The sequence below is a fragment of the Scyliorhinus torazame genome, chromosome 1 (assembly GCF_047496885.1).
Source record: "Scyliorhinus torazame isolate Kashiwa2021f chromosome 1, sScyTor2.1, whole genome shotgun sequence".
NCBI classification, from domain to species: Eukaryota; Metazoa; Chordata; class Chondrichthyes; order Carcharhiniformes; family Scyliorhinidae; genus Scyliorhinus; species Scyliorhinus torazame.
Window position 1 is genome coordinate 132,866,830 of NC_092707.1, and position 17,237 is coordinate 132,884,066.

The 17,237-nt window shown below is 45.4% G+C and overlaps 1 protein-coding gene across 1 annotated transcript in view; it reads right to left on the reverse strand.

Moving 5' to 3' along the window:
* LOC140412899 (uncharacterized) overlaps positions 1–16,695 on the reverse strand; it is a 32,964-nt gene extending 16,269 nt beyond the window's left edge. Inside the window, exons 1-4 of the mRNA XM_072500863.1 lie at positions 16,478–16,695; positions 10,156–10,298; positions 9,132–9,244; positions 7,023–7,237 (exon numbers count right to left, since the gene is read on the reverse strand). Coding sequence (XP_072356964.1) covers positions 7,023–7,237; positions 9,132–9,244; positions 10,156–10,298; positions 16,478–16,584 — 578 coding nt within the window. The 5' untranslated portion in view covers positions 16,585–16,695. The remainder of the gene's footprint in view (positions 1–7,022; positions 7,238–9,131; positions 9,245–10,155; positions 10,299–16,477) is intronic.
* Between the last annotated feature and the right edge of the window lie 542 nt (positions 16,696–17,237).

Consider the following 17,237-nt stretch of genomic DNA (forward strand, 5'->3'; position numbering starts at 1 on the left):
CAGGTGATTAAGAAGGCGAATGGAGTTTTATCCTTAATTGCTAGAGGGATGGAGTTTAAGACTCGGGAGGTTATGCTGCAACTGTATAAGGGGTTAGTGAGGCCACACCTGGAGTAGTGTTCAGTTTTGGTCTCCTTACTGGAGAAAGGACGTATTGCCACTGGAGGGTGTGCAGAGGAGATTCACTAGGTTAATCCCAGAGTTGAGAGGGTTGGATTACTAGGAGAGGTTGAGTAGACTGGGACAGTACTCATTGGAAGTTAGAAGGATGCGGGGGGATCTTACAGAAACATATAAAATTACGAAGGGATAAGATAGGATAGACGCGGGCAGGTTGTTTCCACTGGTGGGTGAAAGCAGAACTAGGGGACATAGCCTCAAAATAACAGGAAGCAGATTTAGGACTGAGGTTAGGAGGAACTTCTTCACCCAAAGGGTCGTGAATCTATGGAATTCCCTGCCCAGTGAAGCAGTTGAGGCTTCTTCATTAAATGTTTTCAAGATAAAGATAGATAGTTTCTTGAAGAATAAAGGAATAAAGGGTTATGGTGTTCGGGCGGGAAAGTGGAGCTGAGTCCACAAAAGATCAGCCATGATCTCATTGAATGGCGGAACAGGCTCGAAGGGCCAGATGGTCTAATCCTGCTCCTAGTTCTTATGTTCTATGGCTGGGTTTCGTGGTTGGTTGGGTGCTATTTGTTTTGTTGTTTTTTCCTCTTGAAAATTGTTAAAATTATATATGCCTTAATGAAATATTTTTAAAAAAGAAATGGAACACACTCCCACTCTCCCTGGCGGGGTGGGTGCAAATGATCAAAATGAACATACTGCCCAGGTTCCACTTTCTGTTTAGATCCATCTCGATCTACATCCCCAAGGCCTTTTTCAATTCACTGGACAAACTGATTATGCAGTTTGTGTGGGGTGGGGAGAATGCAAGGATCCCAAAGAAAGTACAGCAGAGAACAATATCAATGGATGTCCTAATCCTCCGCAAACCTGCAATATTACCACTTGGCAGCGACTGAGGAGACGAAAGGGGTGGATAAAGGAGCCAGAAGCCGAGTGGGTGATTATGGAGGAGGGATCCTGCAGAGGGACATCCCTCCGGGCCCTATCCACGGCGGCATTCCCATTCCCACCTAATAAATATTCACCGAGCCCAGTGGTGGTAGCAACACTCTGGATTGGATTGGATTTGTTTATTGTCATGTGTACCGAGGTACAGTGAAAAGTATTTTTCTGCGAGCAGCTCAACAGATCATTAAGTACATGAGAAGAAAAGGGAATAAAAGAAAATACATAATAGGGCAACACAACATATACAATGTAACTACATAAGCACCGGCATCGGATGAAGCATACAGGGCGTAGTGTTAATGAAATCAGTCCATAAGAGGGTCATTTAGGAGTCTGGTGACAGTGGGGAAGAAGCTGTTTTTGAGCATGTTCGTGCGTGTTTTCAGACTTCTGTATCTCCTGCCCGATGGAAGAAGTTGGAAGAGTGAGTAAGCCGGGTGGGAGGGATCTTTGATTATACTGCCCGCTTTCCCCAGGCAGCGGGAGGTGTAGATGGAGTCAATGGATGGGAGGCAGGGTCGTGTGATGGACTGGGCAGTGTTCACAACTCTCTGAAGTTTCTTGCGGTCCTGGGCCGAACAGTTGCCATACCAGGCTGTGATGCAGCCTGATAGGATGCTTTCTATGGTGCATCTGTAAAAGTTGGTAAGAGTCAATGTGGACATGCCGAATTTCCTTAGTTTCCTGAGGAAGTATAGGCGCTGTTGTGCTTTCTTGGTGGTAGCGTCAACGTGGGTGGACCAGGACAGATTTTTGGAGATGTGCACCCCTAGGAATTTGAAACTGCTAACCATCTCCACCTCGGCCCTGTTGATGCTGACAGGGGTGTGTACAGTACTTTGCTTCCTGAAGTCAATTACCAGCTCTTTAGTTTTGCTGGCATTGAGGGAGAGATTGTTGTCGCTACACCACTCCACTAGGTTCTCTATCTCCCTCCTGTATTCGGACTCATCGTTATTCGAGATCCGGCCCACTATGGTCGTATCGTCAGCAAACTTGTAGATGGAGTTGGAACCAAGTTTTGCTACGCAGTCGTGTGTGTACAGGGAGTAGAGTAGGGGGCTAAGTACGCAGCCTTGCGGGGCGACGGTGTTGAGGACTTTTGTGGAGGAGGTGTTGTTGTTCATTCTTACTGATTGTGGTCGTTGGTCAGAAATCGAGAATCCAGTTGCAGAGTGGGGAGTCAAGTCCTAGGTTTTGGAGCTTTGATATGAGCTTGGCTGGGATTATGGTGTTGAAGGCGGAGCTGTAGTCAATAAATAGGAGTCTAATGTCGGAGTCCTTGTTTTCGAGATGCTCTAGGGATGAGTGTAGGGCCAGGGAAATGGTGTCTGATGTGGACCGGTTGCAGCGGTATGCGAATTGCAGTGGATCAAGGCGTTCTGGGAGTATGGAGGTGATGCGCTTCATGATTAACCTCTCGAAGCACTTCATTACGACTGAAGTCAGGGCCACTGGTCGGTAGTCATTGAGGCACGTTCCTGGTTCTTCTTTGGTACCGGTATGATGGTGGTCTTCTTGAAGCAGGTGGGGACCTTGGAGTGGAGTAGGGACAGGTTAAAGATGTCCGTGAATACCTCTGCCAGCTGGTCCGCTCAGGCCCTGAATGCACGACCAGGGATCCCGCCTGGGCCCGTCGCCTTCCAAGGGTTCACTTTCAGGAAGGCCAATCTGACTTCGGAAGCGGTGATGGTGGGTATGGGTGAATTATGGGCTGCTGGGGCACTCGCCAGCGGATTGTTGGTTGCCTGCTCGAACTAGGCATAGAATGCATTGAATTCATCGGGGAGGGGTGCGCTGCTGCCAGAGATACTGTTCGGCTTCGCTTTGCAGCCCGTTATGTTGTTAGTCCTTGCCACAACCGCCGGGAGTCTGTCTGTGACTCTAGATTGGTTTGATATTCTCTCTTGGCATTCCTGATGGCTTTGCGGAGGTCGTACCTGGATTTCTTGTATAGGTCAGGGTCGTCTGCCTTGAACGCCTCAGATCTGTCCTTTAGTAGGGAGTCAATCTCGCGATTGAGCCATGGTTTCCGGTTGGGGAACGCACGTACTGCTTTCTTTGGCACGCATTCGTCCACACATTTGCGTGGAACCAACTGTGACAACATTTTGGATTAACTGAAATGTCCGACAAAGCCCCCATCTGCAACAATCGCAGGTGCACGCTGGCAACTATGGACGCTACCTTTGAACGGCGGAGACAGGATGGAGGGGGGGGGGGGGGGGGGGGGGGGGGGGGGGGACGGACGGATGGGGGACACTGACAATTAGGGACTTTTGCACAAACAACAGGCTAACAATGCTCCAATAACTGACAAAGATTCCAGCTGGTGGGGGGGCAACGTACTCCGGTATATACAAATAAAATTTTTCCTACAAAGGGAAAGAAGGACCGTACCCGGGACCGCCATGACAAACACTGCTAGAGGACCTGTTGGACACGGACATCTTAGGGAAAGGGAACTGTGCTGACGACTGCCAAGGGGGGCCAACACACAACTGGATGAGACGAGAGAGGACTTGGGGATTCTGGAGCAAAGCATTGCACAGTGTCAACTACACCTTCGCATGTGCAAGTTAAAAGTGGTACTCAGAGCCCACTTAACCAGAACCCGAATGAGCAGGTTCTTCCTGGAGGTGGAGGATAGGTGCGAACGGTGCCAAGGTGGTCAGGCCCACCACGTCCACATGTTTTGGTCTTGCCCCAGACTTGCTGGGTTCTGGACAGCCTTCTTCGAGGCAATGTCCAAGGTGGTGGGATGAGGGCGAAGCCATGCCCGAGAGTGGCAGTCTCCGGGATATCAGGAGAGCCAGATCTCTCCATGGGGAAGAGGGTTGACACCCTTGCATTTGCCTCCCGCTTGTCTGGCGGTCAGCAGCACCACCCAAAACTGCAGATCGGCTGTCCGACCTCTCTGAATTTCTCAAAATGGAGAAAATTAAATTCGGCATCTGAGGGTCGGACGAAGGCTTCGACAAAACGTGGGAGCCATTCACTCGGTTGTATCAAGACCTATTTGTGGCCAACAACTAGGAAGACAAAGAAGAGGAAGGCGCAGCCATGGCACTGTAAGGAAGAGGGGAAGGGAAAAGATCAGGGAAACATGGAACTCAACCAAGCCCAACAAGAGAAACATGAGACATATGGCCGGGGGGTGGGGGGGAAACGGTGCAACAACCTGAACCAAAGTCGAAACGCAGGAGACAATTGCCACTGCAAATACAGTAAGGAGAAAAAAGAAAGGAAACTGCGATGTATGTAAATAGTTGAAGCTGATATAGGTGTCAATAGTTTTAGTTTTACTTTTCATTTAAATTTTGTTTTCTCTCTGTTTTATCTCCTAATGTTGGTTCATATTTATATATCTGCTTTGTAAATCAAAACACAATAAAAACATTTTAAAAACCGTTTCCAAGATGCTTCACGTGAGTATTATCAGACAAAATGGATTTTGAGGCAAACGATATATTGAAAAGCCTTGTCAAAGAGGTGGGCTTTCATGAAAGCCTTAAAGAGAGGAGGATGTGGATAAATTAAGGGTGAGAATTCTTTTTTTTTTTTATAAATAAATATTTTTTATTCTCCTCCTTTTTAACATTTTCTCCCAAATTTACACCCACCAACAACAAACAATAATCAGTAACAAATATGTCAATCCCCATATCAATAACAACGATCCCATCCTCCCATCAAACCCTAAACATTAGCCTGCATGTTCACATAAACAAATGACAGAAAGGAATCAGGAATCACCCATGGTCACCATCAACACACACCGCCCCCCTGACCCAATCCCCCCCACCCCCCCCCCAACTAATGTTCGATGTTGTCCAGTTCTTGAAAGTGCATGTTGAATAATGCCCATGAATTGGAGAACCCCTCCATCCTCAGTTCAAACTTAACCTTCCCAAGAGTCACAAATTCCAACAAGTCCCCCCGCCACGCCAGGGCACAGGGTGGAGAGGTTGCTCTCCATCCCATCAGGATACGCCTTCCGGCGATCAACGAGGCGAAGGCTACAACATCCGCCTCCGCACCCGTTTCCAACCCTGGCTGGTCCAACACCCCGAATATGGCTACCCGGGGGCCCGGGTCCAGTTTCAAGTGCACCACTTTAGAAATTACCCTAAAAACCTCCTTCCAGTAATCCTCTAGCTTTGGACAGGACCAAAACATATGAACGTGATTAGCGCCGCCCCCCCGCCTGCAACATTCACACACATCTTCTACTCCTTCAAAGAATCGGCTCATCCTCGCCCTCGTGAGGTGTGCTCTGTATATCACCTTCAGCTGTATCAGCCCCAACCTCGCGCACGAGGTGGAGGCATTCACTCTCCAGAGCACCTCACACCAGAACCCCTCCTCCATATTCTCTCCCAACTCTTCCTCCCACTTTGCTTTGATCCCTTCCAGTTGTGCCTTCTCCTCTTCCAAAATAGCTCCGTAAACCGCTGACACTACCCCCTTCTCCAGTCCCCCTGTCGTCAGCACCTCCACCAGCAATGTGGAGGCCGGCTCTACCGGGAAGCTCTGTATCTCCTTTCTGGCAAAATCTCGAACCTGAATGTATCTAAACATTTCCCCCGCTCCAGCCCATACTTCGCTTCCAGCTCCTTCAGCCCTGCTAACCGACCCCTAAGAAACAAATCTTTTAGTGTCTTAATCCCCTTCTCCTCCCATTTCCATCCCACCTCCCTGGCTCAAATCTGTGGTTCCCCCGAATCGGCATTTCCTTTGACTCTGCCCACAACCCAAAGTGTTGGCGAAACTGCCTCCAAATTCTCAATGAAGCCATTATTACCAGACTTTGAGAATTCTAAAACTTTTAAAATTTTTTTATAAAAGTACCCAATTCATTTTTTTTTCAATTAAGGGGCAACTTAGCATGGCCAATCAACCTACTCCGTACATCTTTAGGTTATGGGGGTGAGACCCACACACACGGGGAGAATGCGCAAATTCCACATGGACAGTGACCCGGGGCCAGGATCGAACCCAGGTCCTCGGTGCCATGAGGCAGCAGTGCTAACCACTGCACCAACATGCCGCCCCAAGAATTCTAAAACTTAGGAACAAATTGACAGAAGACATGGTCATTCATGGTAGGGTGTTGAAAATGCTGGACACGCAAGAGGCCAGATGTGGAGAAACACAAAAATTCTCAACTTGCATTATATTTCATCTTTAAGATAGTTAGTTGTAAGCCACTTCACAGAAGTGCAATCAGCCAGAAAGAAACTCACCTCAAGCAAATGGAAGAAATATTAGTACATATACTGAAGGTATGCCCACCAATGGTAGGGGAAAAGCACAGGGTGGAACTAAAAGCTAAAGTTAGCAGAATACAGAATTATTGGAAGGTTGTAGGATGGAAAAGGCAAAGCCATTGAGAAATATGAATGAGTGTTAGAATCTTAAAACCGAGGTGCTGGTAGATGGGGAGCCAATGTACGTCAGTGAGAACAGGACTTTAAACAAGTGAGGAAGAAAATGGGCAGCACAATTTTGGATGAGCTCAGATTTATGGGGGTTAGAAAGAAAATGGGAGGCTGGCTGAAAACCATTGACATAGTTGAGTTTGGGTTTAGGTGGGATGGAGACAACAACGTTAGAGATTCAGCCACATAATACTACGAAATTCCAGAACTAACATTAAGACAATCAAGGCTTAAGTTAACACTGGTCAACCAGAGTGAATGATGACTGTGAATGTTTGCTGCATTGTTCTTGGAACATGGAGGAAATATCCTACCCAAGTTATTCAAAAATAAATACAAAGAAAACAGAACTTGGGAGTAGTTTTGATGTTTAGGAGGGAGGTTTTAAGTCTTTAGAAGTTGAAGTTTTTGATAAGACCCACAAACCAACAACTCCCTCTGCAAAATTTGACAAATTATCTGTTGATCTACAATGTCGATTTTAAAATGACCCAGAATTACCTCGAACGGCTGCGGCTCCTTGAGTATGAGCGCCGCCGGCGCGAAGAAGGCCTGTCTTCAACCAATCTGATTTTTCTGCCATTAACTTCTGTGCCATCCAGTTTTTCAAGCGCTCTTTTCATATCAGAGTAAGACTTGAATTCAATTACACCTTCATTCTTTCTTCCTTTGTGTGCATCTGCATATGTAACTTCACCTGCCTGACGCATATAATCCTAAAAAAGCACAGTGCAATTTAATGTTTTCTTTTACTTTTCATTCAACATTTCCTATTTAATTATGTTCAATAAACAGAAACATTGAGATATATAACTTTAAGCAATGCAGCTGAACATATTGTATGCAATGATATGAAGCTTAGAATTACTAATTGGCTGTATAAAAATAATATTCATCTGGTATACTATACTTGTACTAATCATTCTGAACTAAGCAAGTTTATTCACATAATATCCTCATAACTAAGCGTCACATTTTCAAATATATTTGCTCGTAATGCCCAGATTCTGCAAAATGAGGTATGAAAAGAACATGTGTATTGCATTAGTGGTTTGAATAAGTCTAATCCAATGTAACTTCTATGTGAATGCAGATTGCACCTATTTCAGCAACACATCCGGCTAAACATTGTTCATGTTGTATTTTACTTATATCTGTTTTTAATATTTCATATTCCTCACTAAAAAAAGGAAAGTAATCATAGTTGAACCAGATTATTATATTTTTATCAACATTCCTGACATTTGATATTCCATCAGGCAGTGTATGCTTTTGCTGACTGCCGACTGCCCTCCAGCGACACAGCTTTAGTGTCCTGAGCTAAAACTGATGATCAATACTAAAATATCAGTAAACACTAAAATGTATAAACCATGTTCAATATTTTAAATGGCAAATTTATGTGCATCCAGCATTAACCCTGCTTCTAAACTTGAACCTTATACACTATTCCAGTGGTTCTTATGTAGGCACTTTACCTTCAGAAATGAAATCCACCTGATGTTCCACTGTCTACTTTTATGGCACCATCACCACAAGGATTGCAGTGGTTCAAGAAGGCAGCCAACCATCACCACCTCAAGGCAACTAGGAATGGGCAATAAATGAGGTCGTGCCATCATCACCAACATCCCGAGAACAAATAAAAATATTTTTGGGTACTACAATTTCCATTTTTGTCACCCCTTCAACTTCCTTAAATCTAGTGTAATTTTCATGTTAGTTCTTATATTATTCACATTTATTAACCCTTTCAAACATAGCTTTAATTGTGTACAGATAACACTCAGTCATCAACTTTATTCCTACTCTACAGAGCTAGAAACCCATATTGCAAACTTATGTTTAAATATTAGGAGGTCATTGTTTCAAACAAGATGATGCATTATAATCAGGCACTACTCTGACAAAACAATTTACTGAAATATTGAGCAAGGCATGGTTAATATTCAACGTATTTTTAAAAATCCAATTATTTCCCTATTCCTTCAAAAGGCATTAGCTTTTCCAGCAGAATGTTGTAAGGGAACCTGGCACTCGCTCAAATCTGTCACTTCATAGGAGAGCCTCTATGGCCATTAAAGCGGAACCTGATCCAGCTCTCATTCCAATACCACAAGGGTGCACTTTTCAAGAGAGATCACTAAATAGTGGTAAGAAAACTGGATGATTGAACGCTATCAAGCCCAATTGTGCTTATGCCAATTGCAATTCCTACATACATATGTCACTATTGCTGAATCAGACAACACAACAGTGGCTGGGCATCAAACATGGGAATTTATGGTCTACATGGCACACTTGTTATTTGCTTATTTAAATAATGTCCACATTCTATTCTTCAAAATGAAGAAATAAAATAACTATATTTAGGCACCTAGTTCACATCTTGCTAAATTGGGATGTTTTAAAAGTAAACCAAACTAGGTGTTACATTAACAATCATCTATAACTCAGAATATTTCCTTGCTTTGTCTATGGCTATAAACTACTTAAAAGTCTAAAACCAGGTTACACAGTAAACTTTGAAAGCATCTTGTCCCCCAAAAGGAATATTCACCAGATATATATTTTGTCAAATCTTTCAGTCATACAAGATACAGAACAAACCTTCAAATCTTGCCAACTGCACCGACTAGATAAATTTTCGACAAGAAGCCTATATTCTGTACGAGTTGGAGGTCCATATCTGTCTCTTCCAGATCTTCTATAACCATAACCACCTTTAAGGTGACAGGTAAATACAACAGCAATATTTTAGTTACTGCAGATCCATTGATTTTAATTTCCCATTAAAAACAGGTTACATCGATAAAATTACAAACACGACATCTAAATATTAACACTTCACCCCAGCAATTTAAACTAAACTATCACCCCATTATATAAATTAACATTACTTTTCACCGTCATTTCATAAATCAGAACTATGTTAGAGAATTAAACATTAGAAAATTAATTTTACTTGTATAGATACTACTTACTATTTTAATAGAATCAAAAATATTTACACAAGCATGCATAATAAATTACATGAAAATGATAATGATTTGATAAAGTAACCAAACCACTAAACCAGTTACCATCTATACTTACGGTGAAACAGGTTTTCAGAATATCTGACATGAAAAAGATTTCAGGCACCTATTTTCAGTTTTATCACATCTGCCTCTAACCCTTGGGTCTAATGGCAAGAGTAGCAGTCGTCACATGGCTTCCTTAAGGTCAGCCAAAGGTCAATGGTCTTAGGTCTTAGAGCCACTCATGGAAAGGTAACCCAAGGCCAGCAAATGGAACAGGCAGTCATCTTAGCCTCAAAGGACTCTTTTAATTAAAACATTGAGGTCTTTGTTAAGACTATGGTATCAACAATCACAATGAAAACATCGATTCAATTATAATTTTAAATGACTTACTATAATAACGAGCAAAAATAGTTAAATAATTAACATTAAGTATATAAATATTAAAAAACAAATTCCGATAAGACAAGTTTTTAACATGCAAATGCTTTAAGTTATTACGAATGTAAACAGTTGCTAGTTATTATATATTACCAAGTCAGATTTGGTACAGTTTCAATTAATTACATTAAATATTTAAAAATGATGACCAATAAAGTGAAAACGCTTACTGCGCTGAGAGGAATAACCACCATCCCTTCGAGGACCTCTAGCATGTTCAACGATTACTCGTTCCCCACAAAGTTCTTTACCATTCAGTTCATAAACAGCATCATCTGCATCTCGAGGATCATCAAATTCAACAAAGCCATACCTGTCATGGAAAAATAAAAAATTAACATATTTTTCACCAAAGCTAACACTTTGCAAGCATATGGAAATAAATGTAGCCCTGGACTATCAGCAGATATACAGCCAGCAATCCTCAAATCTGGTAGTCAAATTGCAGAAAAAGGTGGGAAGCTCCGTGGACTTGGATATTGAGCATCTTTCAATGAGTAACCCATTCTGTGTTTCTATTCCATGATACAAAACTGGGCAATACAGTAAACAGTGTAGCTGCAGACTTCAGGAAGAGGCAGACTGATGAAATGACAATTGCAATATATTGATAGATTAAGTAAATGGGTAAAAATTTGGCATAGATTTCAATGTAGGTAAGTGTGAGCTCAACACTAAAACGGAGAGTAGGGTAAGGGTACTTTCTACATGGTGAAAAACTAGAAACATTGGTGGTTCAATGAGATTTGGGGTCCAACATTAAAATATGAACAGGTGCAGAAAATAATCAAAAAGGCTAAAATGGAATGTTGGCCTTTGTACCTGGAGGATTCAAATACAAGTAGGTAGGAGTTATACTACAGTTAGACAAAGCTCTGGCTAGATGACACCTCGAGTGCAGTGAGCAGTTCCGGGTACCACATGTTAGGAAGCATATATTAGGAATCATGGGGCTGTTTTAGCACAGTGGGCTAAACAGCTGGCTTGTAATGCAGAACAAGGCCAGCAGCGCGTGTTCAATTCCTGTACCGGCCTCCCCGAACAGGCGCCGGAATGTGGCGACTAGGGGCTTTTCACAGTAACTTCATTGAAGCCTACTTGTGACAATAAGCGATTATTATATATTGCCTGAAGAGCAAGTGTAGCTTAGGTTTACCAGAACAAAACCTGGACTTCAAGGGTTGAATTATGAAGCACGACGATACAAACTAAGACGGTTTTCTTCGGAATTTAGAAGGTAATGCATGATTTGATTAAGACTTTCCAAGAGATTAAGGGGAAAGTTGGATAGCCTTTTTATTTTAATTTAGAGCACCCAATTCTTTTTTTTTCCAATTACGGAACAATTTAGCATGGCAGGAGCGAGCTAATAGAGAACCTCTGTTTTCTGGATATTTAATATGAGGCCCATTCTCTCATATGCCTCTGTGAATTTGTCGATGGTCTGTAGCTCAGTCCTGAATGTGAACGCACACAGGCGTCATCTGCATACTGCAGCTCAATGACAGACGTTGAGGTTGTTTTGTTGCTGGCCTGGAGGCGTCAAGACGTTGAACAGTTTTGCAGTTGTGCGGCAGGATAGCTCTACTCCAGCAGGGTGCTAGGGTGGAGTGTTGGTCCGAGGAAGATGGAGAATATTGTTGGTGCGATGATGCAGCCCTTTTTGTGCATGTTGGGTCTGTGGTGATTCTGCTGGTGAGGATCATGGCTTGCATGTCATCATGGAGCAGGCGGAGAATGATGATGAATTTCCGTGGGGAGCAGAATTTGAGGAGGATGCTCCACAATCCCTCATGGTTCACAGAGTTGAAGGCCTATGCGAGATTGAAGGCGGCCATTAACAGAGGCTTGTGCTGCACCCTGCACTTTTCCTGGATTTGTTGTGTCTGAATACCATTTCCAGTGAATACCATACCTTGATGGATAGAAGCCGCACCTTGGCTCAAAGAGGAGCTCTCAGCCACCAGGAAGGAGGAAGCGGTTGAGGTGAATTCTTGCGGTGACCTTTCCCATTGGGGAGAGTAGAGAAAGTCCTTTCTAATTTCTAGTCAGACCCGTCTCCTGTCTTGAAGATGGTCACAATTAATGCATTTCGAGATCATCCGGCATGCTCTCTTCCTTCCAGCCAAGGGTGATGAGGTTGTGGGTTCTTGTCAGGAGTGCATCTCTGCTTCTATTTTAATACGCCTGCGGGGGTTCCAGAGGCCTTGCTGTTCTTCAGCTGCCGAGTGGCTTCTTCGATCTAATGGCAAGCCGGAGTTGTGCTGAGATGGTGGTGGGTAGCATGTTACAGGATGGTGTTGAGAATGTTTGTGTCAAAAAGCTGCGTCTTGGTTCAGGAGGTCCTCGAAGTGCTCCCTCCAGCAGGCTTTGACTGCCTCTCTATCTTTGATGAGCGCCTCTCTGTTTCAGGCAGTCAGTGGGGTGAGTCAAACCATAGATGGTTTTAATTGTGAGCAAGAAGCCACGCACATCGTGGTTATCAGTGAGTTGCTGGGTCTCCTGCACTCTTTCCACCATCTGCTCTTCAGGTCACGTTCTTTGTTGCACCTCGGCCTTCAGTTGCCTGAAGGCGTGGTCCTTTACTCGAATTTTAGTGGATCTGCCAGTTCAGGAAAGCCTTGTATTGTGGTCAAGGAGATCATGGATCTCCTGATCGTTCTCATCGAACCAGTCTTGGTGTTTCCTGGTCGAGAGACCGATCATCTCCTCGCTGGTGCTGACTATGATTGCTTTTAAGACGGACCAGGCATTCACATGGCTGTGACTTAACGTCTTGAAGGTGGCAGTCCAAGCTAAAGCATTTAAGAAAGTATATGGTATACTCGGTTTCATATATGGGACATTTTTAATTTTAGTGATCAAAGACAACCCAAACTTTTTATTCAGAAATGCAGAATTTTAAACAATTATTTTGCAAATTTATTTGTCAGTAATGAGACAGGAAAGTAACAGCTCAGATTGTTTCAAATAATGTATCAAAAGGGAAGTCATGTTGTTTGTCTGACATCCAGTGCTTGATGAACAGAGGTTTTTTGCAACTAAACATAAAAAGACCAAAGCCACTGTATTTCGACCCCACCAGAAACTCTATTCCCCAACCACCAACTTTATCCTGCTGCCTGGTCACGGTCTGACTCACAATCTTGGCATCTTGTTTGCTCCCAGATGAGCTTCTGACCAAATTCTGCACCAAGACTATCGGCTTCCATCTCTGTAATAGTGCCAGTCTCCTACCCATGCCTCAGTTCATTTGCTGAAACCTTCCACCATGGCTTTATTACCTCTAGATTTTACTATTCCAACATTCACATGGTTGACATCCCCGCCTTTTCCCTCCATAAACCTAAAATCGTTCAAAACTGAGCTGTTCGTATTCGTAATTGCACCAAGTCCCATTCAACCATTACCTCTGTTTGCTGACCCACACCGGTTGCAGGCTCAGCAACATCTGAACTTTAAACATCTAATCCTTGTTTCCATGGCCCCCCTTCCCTATTTATATAACATCTAGTCCTGCAAGCATCCATGATGTCTGCACTCCTCCAATTTTGGCCTTGTGCGCTCCCCCAATTTTAATCACTTCATTATTGATTACTGGGGATAAATCCCCAGAGCCTGAGAATCTGCATCCCAGAGTGCTTAAGGAAGTGGCTCTGGAAATAGTGACAATCGCTTGTCACAAGTAGGCTTCAATGAAGTTACTGTGAAAAGCCCCTAGTCGCCACATTCCGACGCCTGTTCGGGGAGGCCGGTACGTGAATTGAACCCGCGATGCTGACATTGTTCAGCATTGCAAGCCAGCTATTTAGCCCACTGTGCTAAACCAGCCCCTGTAGTGGATGCATTGGGGTCACCTTCCGGGATTCTATAGACTCTAGAACTATCCCTGCTGACTGGAGGGTAGCTCACGCCACTCCAATTTCAAACAGGGAGGTAGAGAGGAAGCAGAGAATTATAGACCAGTAAGCCTAACATCGGTAGTGGGGAAAATGCTTGAATCCATTATCAAGTACTTTATAGCAGAACATTTAAAAAGTAGTGGCAGGATCAGTCAGTTAGCATGGATTTATGAAGGGGAAGTCATGCTTGAGAAATCTGTTGGAATTCTTTGAAGATGTAACCAGTACAGTTGACAAGGGGGGGCCAGTCGATGTGTTATATTTGGACTTTCAGAAGGTGTTTATTGTGCAAAATTAAAGCGCATGGGATTAGGGGAAATGTATTGAGATGGATAGAAAATTGTTTGGCAGAGAGGAAACAAAGAGTACGGAATAATGGGTCCTTTTCAAACTGGCAGGCAGTAACTAGTGGGGTACCACAGGGATCGGTGCTGGGACCCCAGCTATTCACAATATATATTAATGATTTGGATGAGGGAACAAAATGTAACATCTCATAGTTTGCACATGATACCAAGTTAGGTGGGAGGGTGAATTGTGACGAGGATGCAGGGATCCTACAGCAAGATCTAGACGGGTTGGGCGAGTGGGCAAATCAATGGCAGATGCAGTACAATTTGGATAAGTGTGAAGTTATTCACTTTCAAAGCAAAAATAGGAAGGCAGATTACTACCTGAATGGTTGTAAATTGGTAGAGTGCAGCGGGACCTGGGTGTCCTTATGCACCAGTCACTGAAGGCAAGCCTGCAGGTGCAGCAGGCGGTAAAGAAGGCTAATGGTATGTTGGCCTTCATTGCGAGAGGTTGAGTATAGAAGCAGGGATGTGTTGCTGCAATTATACAGGGCCTTGTTGAGGTCACACCTGGGGTATCGTGTGCAGTTTTGGTCTCCTTCTCTGAGGAATGATGTTCTTGCTCTCGAGGGAGTGCAGCGAAGGTTTACCAAACTGATTCCAGGGATGACGGGACTGTCACATGAGGAGAGATTGACTAGGCTGGGATCGCTCTCACTGGAGTTCAGAAGAATGAGGGGGGATCTCATAGAGACTTATAAAATTTTAACGGGACTAGACAGGGTAGATGTGGGGAAGATGTTACCAATGATGGGTGTGCCCAAAACCAGGGGCCACAGTCTGAGGATTCAGGGTAAACCATTTTGGATAGATATAAGGAGACATTTCTTCACACAAAGAGTGGTGAGCCTGTGGAATTCATTACCACAGGAAGTAGTTGATGCTCAAACTTTGAATATATTCAAGAGGTGGCTAGATATAGGGAGAATGGGATCAAAAGCTATGGGGAGAAAGCAGGATTATGCTATTGAGTTGGATGATCAGCCATGCTCGTGATGAATGGCAGACCAAGCTCGAAGGGCCTAAAGGCCTCCTCCTGCTCCTATCTTCAATGTATCTATGTACCTCTAAATACCCAAGCCGCAAGTAACCTCCCGAAGTCTCTTCCCCTCACTTTCTCCCCTCCTTTAAAATACATCATCACCTTTTCTTCTGCACTAATATCTCATGTATGTGATAATACTCCTAATAATAATCTTTCTTAGTGCCTTCAGTAGGCTTACATTAATACTGCAATGAAGTTACTGTGAAAATCCCCTAGTCACCACACTCTGGCGCCTGTTCAGGTACACTGAGGGGTTTCTCCGGGTGCTCCGGTTTTCCTTCCACAAGTCGCGAAATACGTGCTTGTTAGGTGAATTGGACATTCTGAATTCTCCGTCAATGCACCCGTCTGTCAGCTTCCCCGAACAAGCGCTGGAGTGCGGCGACTAGGGAACTTTCACAGTAACTTAATTGTTAAGCCTACTCGTGACACTAATAAAGATTATTATTAGTTAGATTAAGGCGTTATTGGGATAGGGCAGGTGAGTGCGTTTGGGTGAATTACTCTTTCAGATAGTCAGTGCAGCCTTGATGGGCCAAATGGCCTCCTTCTACACTGCAGGGATTCTAGAACACAGAGGTGTAAAAAAATCTTTAAAGATTTGATTAAATAAGTAGACGCTGAGATGATGCTTCCTGCGCCTGGAAGTTCAGGAACAGGAAGTTACAATCTCACAATAAGGAGCCCTCACATTTATCGTCTTAATACTGGATGTCAGTTAAAAACATACATAAAAATAATCAGTGGCGGGCAAGATCCGGATAATGCCGGCTCCTCGTCTTTAATGGGGCGATCTAAATCACAGAACGACCATCTTGCCATGTCCTGCACAAAGGGCTGCGGATTGCAAAGGCGACGCGCGTGCACTGGGCACACACGCGCGCCAGTAGTGCGCGCATCACGGGGACGCGCTACCACTGGTTTGGCGCCCGTGACGCACCTCCAGCGCCAATAAAGAGCAGAGAGAGGGAGGGAGATGAATTAAAAATACAAGAGGCTCCCCTCCCCCCGGAGGTGGAGGGGCGGCATCGGGCCCAGAGGAGCCTGGTTCACCTACCCTTCTCCGGGTACTTTTGGGGGAGGGGATTGGGATAATGACGGTGGCCCTTTTTGGGAAACAGACATGATGTGTTTGAGGGGCGCTCGCCGCTCAGGCGCCATTTTCTTCGTGGCTGGTGTCTGACCGACTCACCCGTTCTTTATGTCCACCTCCAAGATTTTACCGTACCCCTTGAAGAAGCGCTCCACATCCCGCTCTCGGGCCTGGTAACTCAGCCTGCCGATGTAAACCCGCGGCATCTTTTCTCTTTCTCTCTCACACACGCTGCTTGGCCGCTGCCGCGCTTTCACAAAGTCACCGTTGTTCGAGCTCCCTGGCTGGCCGCCGCCGTGCGTAAGACGTAGCCACCTCTCCTGCCGGAAACCACGGCGCTCCGCCCCCTGTCCGACCGTGCGCCGGGGCGCCCCGCCCCCTCTGCGGCCGTAAGACGCGGCGCCCCGCCCCCTCTGCGGCCGTAAGCCGCGGCGCCCCGCCCCCTCTCCGGCTGAAAGCCGTGGCGCCCCGCCCCCTCTCCGACCGTTAGCTACGACCCCGCACCCCCTCTCTGGCCGTAAGCCGCGGCGCCCCGCCCCCTCTCCGACCGTAAGCCGCAGCACCCCGCCCCCTCTCTGGCCGTAAGTCGCGGCGCCCCGCCCCCTCTCCAACCGTAAGCCGCAGCACCCCGCCCCCTCTCTGGCTGTAAGCCGCGGCGCCCGCCCCCTCTCTGACCGTAAGCCGCAGCGCCCCGCCCCCTCTCTGACCGTAAGCCGCGGCGCCCCGCCCCCTCTCCGGCCATAAACGGGGTGCCCCGCCCCCTCTCCGGCCATGAACTGGGGTGCCCCGCTCCCGGCCATAATCCGCGGTGCCCCACCCCCTCTCCAGGCGTAAACCGCGCGCGGCGCCCCGCTCCCGT